Genomic DNA, 7047 nt, shown 5'->3' on the forward strand with positions numbered 1-7047 from the left:
ATGACCTAGTTGTAAGTCTTAATATACGTCTGTTATTTAAAGTAAGAATGGTTAGGGTTTACGTTTTCAAATACGTCAAGACGTGCGGAGAGCGTCTAGCCAAATTCCAGAGTACGAGTGACAACAAAGCGACAAGGTAGGTATCTTTACACGATAATATTCACAGGAAGCCTTTATTTGGGTTACAGTCAACTACCGGCTTCGTTACTCCTTCTCAAACCTACCTACCGTTTAATGAAAACAAACAGAGCAATATTGTTCAAAGAGATGCGTTACGTCGACCCTGGCGTGGTTCCAGACTTTAACGAATACACACGCTGAAATATATCTTCTGTAAACTTTAATAACATACTCATATTACAGAGGCACGAGGTAAAAAACCTATAGAATTTCTTCTTAGTTTTAACCTAACCTAAACGAAATTGTTCTCTTTAAACAGAAAAAAAATTGTGTTATATTTGGAACTAGCTGAAGCCGCGCGGTTTCACCCGCGTGGTTCCCGTACCCACGCGGAATACGGGAATAATATATAGCCTATAGCCTTCCTCGACAAATGGGCTATCTAACACTGAAGGAATTTTTCAAATCGGACCAGTAAGTTCCTAAGAATAGCGCGTTCAAACAAACAAACTCTTCAGCTTTATAATATTAGTACAGTTCGCGCGGCGAGAGTTTGGCTTTGACCTTCGGATGGAGGGGATTACTGCGCATGGGTACTGTCACGCACACAATACTTTTCCTTTTTTATGTACCAGGTTGGATATTTGAGTGGGTCAAAATTCATGTATAGTGATAATAATGCTAGAAAATAATACGAAGTAGATAAACTTCTTCATTTATTAAAACTATTGATAGTTATTTTACATATTTAAAATGTTTATACAGAGACAGCAATGAAAATTCTAAATAATTGTTTTTAATAAAATTATTTATTCCAAGATACATGTAAAATTGGTACATAAGAACAAAAGAAAACTTAAAATAATTATTAAATACAGTGTGTCCCTGGATAATCTGCAACACCAAAAGGGGGTGAAACTACACCAAAATGTAATTTAAAAAAGTTAACATTAAAAAAAAGTCTTAGCAGCAGTACTATTCAGATTCTGAATCAGTTAACGGTTTAACGCCTTCTATGAAATTACCGCATGGGTCATTGGTGCTGCCGACGTTGCACGAAATTGTGCAACGTCTTTTGCTTGTTGAGGGTCCGGGTTCAGGGCTTCCTCGGTCGCAGTTGTCATCATCATCATCTTCATAACCATCATCAGAATCATCGTCTTCGGAACTATCATCGGCGCGAATTATAAATTGCTCGGTAAGTAAATCAACTACATAGTCACTCTTGGCGTACTCTTCTTCTATATCTTTTACCTTCTTACATATTTTTTCCCATTCCTGGGCACCCATTAAGGATACTTTTTCTTTGATAAGTTTGGTACATTCTTGTAAATTCCATTTAACATTTTTGCTAGCTACATATTGTTTAATAGTAGCCCATGCCATTTCTATGGGGTTGAGGTCTGGATGGTAAGGCGGTAATCTCAATATGCTATGGTTTGCTTCTGCTAAAATTTGATCTATTGAAAAAGTTTTAAATCTTTCTTTATTAGCTTTTATCATGTTGTACAATTGTGGCTTGAGCATTGTTGAATCATATTGTATGCCTTTATTAGTTAGCCAATTTTGCATATCGGCTTTTTTGGTATTGGAGGACGGTGCTAAATCCCATTGTTTATTGTGGTATGAGGCGTTGTCGACAACCACTACAGAATTGGGTGGTAGGTTGGGAATTAATTGTGTCCTAAGCCATTTTTCATAATTCTCGTAATTCATGTTGTCGTGATAGTCCCCTGTTTTGGTGCCGGCTTTAAAAGTTAATAAAGCATTTGGTATAAACCCAGCTTCAGATCCTGCGTGGACTATCACAACTCGTTGTCCTTTAGAAATGGGTTTTTTTAGTCCTTCCGTAGGGCAATCGCTCCAGGCTTTGGTTGTTGAGTGCGATGAATCTACGTAGGATTCATCTGTGTAAACAATGGGTCTTCCTTCTTGTCGATATTTTTTTATTTTTCTTAAATATTCAATGCGTTGTAATCGGATATTCGATGTTTCTATTAGTAATTTACGGTTGTTTTCTGTTTTTTTCCAGCGAAATCCTAACTCCTTTACAATTACACGAAGACTTGTTTCTGACCCTTTAAAGTTTATATCTTCCTCAAGTTTCTTTTTTAGTTTCCCAATGGTGGGAAGTTCATTATTCGTCTTGTGAAAATTGTGTAAACATCTTTTTATAACACCTTGGTCAAAATTATCAATATTGGTAACTGGTTTAGCTCTGGGACGTTTTTTTCCAGGTGTTCTGAAAGTAATTAGCAAATCGGAACTCTTGGCTTGATTTGCGATATTTTTTACAGTGCCAATTGAAGTCTTAGTGGCCTCCGATGTCCGTTTTTGAATCTGAGCTAATTTACTGACTACTCTATTTAATTTAGAAACAGTTTCCGTTTTCATTACCTGCAAAGTCTCTATAGTTTGGTTATTTTCCGACTGACTGAGTAAAGAAGCAACTTCCTCAATCTTACTTCGAATTTGCTTCAATGAATCGATACATTCGTCAGCTTCTTTCTTTAAAAAGCAATTCACGTCATATATCATTTTCCGTGCTTGCCTTTTTAAAACAATGTTTTTTTTACGCATTTTTAAATCACTTTTTAATATTTAACAAAAAAACTTAAACAAACAAACTCAACAAATAATAACAATCGACAACAATTAACGAAAATAGCAATTCATTTGTGAACGTGATTGTACAACAGGAGTGCGCGGTACGTCGTTTCGGTGCGAGAGGCAGGTAACGACTGGAGCGCCAATCAGAGCACCGCGCACCCGCCCCGCACCCCGCTAATGCCCGTTGATACCCAATTTCTGATTTCTGCGCAATAACGGTCAAAGCCAAACTCTCGCCGCGCGAACAGTATAGATGTTAAAGAATCACATGAAAACTTCTTCTGTGCAGTCAGTGGCATGTTTGAGAGTGGCAAAAGCGGTAGTAGTAGTTTCCTACCATTTGTTTTTCTTCTGCGATGACCTTCAATTCAATCCTGCTTTGAGGCCTCCTTCATACCTCTGTTATTTTTTAAAGAAAAAAATCTGCGAACAGTACTGGGATGCAACATTTTACCACATACAAAACCAGTGCCAGACAAGTGGCCTAAACTCAATTGTGGCTAAAATATTAATAAACTTCGCAATGAAATTAAACAGCAAATACGATAACTATGTGATGTCGTGAAAGTTAGTGGCTTGCAATTTTGTTCCAATAATACATTAATTCCTTGTCCGGAAAATATGTGCTAATATTTCCATCGGAATTTCATTACTGCAAGCTTGGTGCGAGTTCAGATAAACACGCGTTTTATTGCTTTCCTTCTTTCTCTGCGGTTCGACGTTGGACATATTGTATAAGTAATTTTAAATCTACTAACATTATATAATTAACAAATTTAGCAAGACTAACTGGTGGAAAGTACGACGACAATTGAAAATTTGTCCTGATGGACAATGGATATATATATATAGGAATACTTTTTGGGACATCCTGTTTAGCGTCGCAGCAGCGGTTCACTCACACTTTTACGATATTTATTTAACTACCCGATTGTTCTTGGTTTTTCTTCTCTTTTGGTTGTTAATTATTTTTGTTCTTAAATATTGTATTATGTAATAATAACCAGTGCTCAGTAAAACTAACTGTGGTTTGTGTTGCACTATGGTTAGGCTTAATTGAAATATATTTTTTGTATAATAATAAATAAATAAATTAAAATTAAATAAATAAGTAAAAATATGAAAATAATAATCGTTTTTCTTGTTCAGATTAATTTTCACAGAAAATTCGCATAGTTATATAGAGTTTATCAGCTCAGCCCCTGTAGCCAAGTGGCATGTCGATTATATTTCTACGATCGCAGACGCTTCGAAAACTAGAAAAATGTATGGGAATGACAGATCTTGATCACGTGACCTGTCGATAGCAAATGTCGAATGTTTCTAGTTTTCGAAGCGTTTGCGATCTTAGAAAGAGAATCTACGTGCCGCCTGGCTACAGGGGCTATATAGTGTTATCAATTCCTACAAACCATCCTACGTATTGACATCGCAGCAAAATTTCACATTGTAGTGATAAAAAAATATTCGCAACGAGAATCTCCTCCTCGTCGGAAGTCGGTCAAAAATCTGAAATTTGCAGGAAATCCCGAGAGTAAAATCTGCTTTTAAATAATTCAGACGTTGTTCGAGCCGGATATGAAGTAACCGTCGAAACATAAAATATAGTCCGTTAAAAACTTAATTCAACTTTTGGCCTTGGAGCTGAATAAATATTTATAAGGAAGAATCTAAGTCGAAAAGCGGTGACTTATACCTCGATTTATTTTGAATAGATCTGTGATGGATTGCTCTGTAAGCCTTCTTAGAAGTAGGGAGACCACCTCATTACGTAAAGCCGTGCAAGAAAATTTGGAATTCGGGCTAAAGTTTGCCAAACCTAGCCGACATTAAGAATGGTAATGAGAATAGATGCTGTTGTCGGTTAAGTGTGTGAGTATTTGGTAAATTAATGTACTAAAGAGTTTACTTGTAATGCTAATGACCTTGAAAAATAATTGGCCCATAGTTTGTTTTAGTATAGTCAGTAACTCTATTTTTTTTTTACCTATTTACCTATATAATATCTTGTATTATTTTTAAACTAAAAAGGTTTTTAAAACTGGTAACCTATTTTTAAGTGTAAGGCTGCGGAGTGTTTCAAAACTTGATAAAACAGCACTTTTAAATTGAAATTAAAAAAAAATATTTAGGTAATTAACATAATCAATTAATCATACAAGCAGTAACTTCAGAAACTAAAGATTGTATGTATGTTATTTATCTTTTTTAAAATATTCATTTCATGCAGTTAAGGCCTTTCTTAAGGTTCTTTTTAACAACACTAGCTGATACTCGCGACTTCATACTCTATAGGACTTTTAATATTCCGTGAGAACTCCTTATATATACATTTCGCGTTTTAATTAAATAATAAGATACAAAGTTTTTCATTCATATTATTTGTTACACACAATATATGCAAAATATTTGAAATTCAAATCAGAGTTTGGCAAAGTTTAGTCGTCACTTAAAGAATATTGCTTATCCACTAGCCACTTTACTTGAACTAAGATAATTCCATAAAAAAGTTTTTCACTTTGCGGATATTATATCCAAGGAGTTTGCCACTTTAAACTTGTACTTTATAAAGTTAAAGTATGTTTTAAATTTGCATGATATTATCATAATAAGTGTACCTTAGTTTCTAGATAGATATTTCACATGTTCACCATCTATTTATGGTGTATTCACCGTAGAGCCGTGATAGCCCAGTGAATTCGATTCCGGAGGGTGTGGGTTCGAATCCGGTCCGGGGCATGCACCTCCAACTTTTCAGTTGTGTGCGTTTTAAGAAATTAAATATCACGTGACTCGATCGGTGAAGGAAAACATCGTGATGAAACCTGCATACCAGAGAATTACCTTCATTCTCTGCGTGTGAAGTCTGCCAATCCGCATTGGGCCACCGTGGTGGACTATTGGCCTAACCCCTCTCATTCTGAGAGGAGACTCGAGCTCAGCAGTGAGCCGAATATGGGTTGATGACGAGACACCGTAGAGAAGCTTTTTGAATCAAAGCTCGTCTAGTAAAAAACAAATATCAGTATTATGGTTTATTGTTCAAAAGTATGAATTAAATGTGTTTCATAATACTGAAAAGAAAAATTGCAAAAGGTCTCGTGAATTTGTCGGAATAACAATAATTATTTTATTATGAAACACGACTAAAGCTCACGTGACACTATTCGAACCTATACGGGGCCCTTAGTTATGAGCTGGCTCTTGCAACGTGGCACTATCCAGCTCATGACAAGCTCATGACTAAGGGCCCCGTACGGTTTCGAAACGAGTCGGGCATAATCCGACGTTGTATCACGTGAGTTTTAGCCGTGTTTAATGCTCAATTAATATGAATAACACGACAGTTTAAATTCTAAAATAACAATAATTAGTTACGAAACCATCCAGGGTTCTTATTAATGTATTTTTTACCCTGCAACAGGCGTATACTAAAATCGATGGCGGATACATTAAGCAAGCATATTCCGATAGATTTACTTTTATTTAGTTTTAGACTTCTATTTTCTATTTAAGTATAATCGAATCACCTAAAAAGTTAATACATGCAAGATTTTATAGCTCCGATCTTGTGGAGCTAAAAGGAATTGTCTGTCGCTGCCACACTTTAGCTCATTTTTCAACTTTGCGCCAAGTGAGACCGAGAAAAATGGTTTACTGTCAACTTAAGCGAAATATTACGGGATGCATAGATTCTTGATCGATATTTATGTCTATTTATGACTATGTAGAAGAGTTAAGTTTTTAAATAAAGTTTCGTAGGTACGGTTTAGTAGTTACAGTTTAAATGCAATTTGACGATAACCTAAACAGTTAAGATTTGTTTATGAAACACGGTATCTCTTAAATATTACGACATACTTAACAAAGTGCTAGATGACATCAAATAAAGTTTAGTAGGTACAGATTAGTATTGTTACAGTATAAATGCAATTTGACGATAACCTAAACAGTTAAGATTTGTTTAATATACAGGATGTCCCTTAAATATCTTGACATACTTACCAAAGTGATAGCTCAAGGCCTACTAAAATAACGCAATATGTGTTAGCCGTTTTACGGTTTTTAAGTTATATTGATTTTTGTACAAAATACAAAAATCCCTAACTTTACTTCAGTTTAGTCATACCATGTGCTGAAAATATACTTAACACAGTCACTACAAGACTATGCGTGATTGTAACATGCTCTTTGGAGCTTCTTATAGTAGAGGGCTTATGGAGTTTAAGCCTACCACGCTGTTTCAATGCGGGTTACGCGCTTAGGGTGATAATATTTACTCTGTAACGAGCACTGATTTGAGGAAATTACATCTCC

General features: G+C 35.5%; 1 protein-coding gene across 1 annotated transcript; it reads right to left on the reverse strand.

Annotated features, from left to right (window-relative positions):
• Positions 1 to 1095: 1095 nt before the first annotated feature.
• LOC128198139 (uncharacterized) lies at positions 1096 to 1836 on the reverse strand. Its single transcript, XM_052881906.1, has one exon. It carries the CDS (start codon positions 1834 to 1836, stop codon positions 1096 to 1098), a length of 741 nt encoding a protein of 246 aa, XP_052737866.1.
• Positions 1837 to 7047: the final 5211 nt, after the last annotated feature.

Source organism: Bicyclus anynana, chromosome 1 (assembly GCF_947172395.1).
Source record: "Bicyclus anynana chromosome 1, ilBicAnyn1.1, whole genome shotgun sequence".
In the NCBI taxonomy this organism is placed as follows: Eukaryota; Metazoa; Arthropoda; class Insecta; order Lepidoptera; family Nymphalidae; genus Bicyclus; species Bicyclus anynana.

Bases quoted from the DNA above. Each gene is read 5' to 3' on its own strand.
- LOC128198139 (XM_052881906.1), bottom strand. From the start codon at position 1,836: ATGAATTACGAGAATTATGAAAAATGGCTTAGGACACAATTAATTCCC.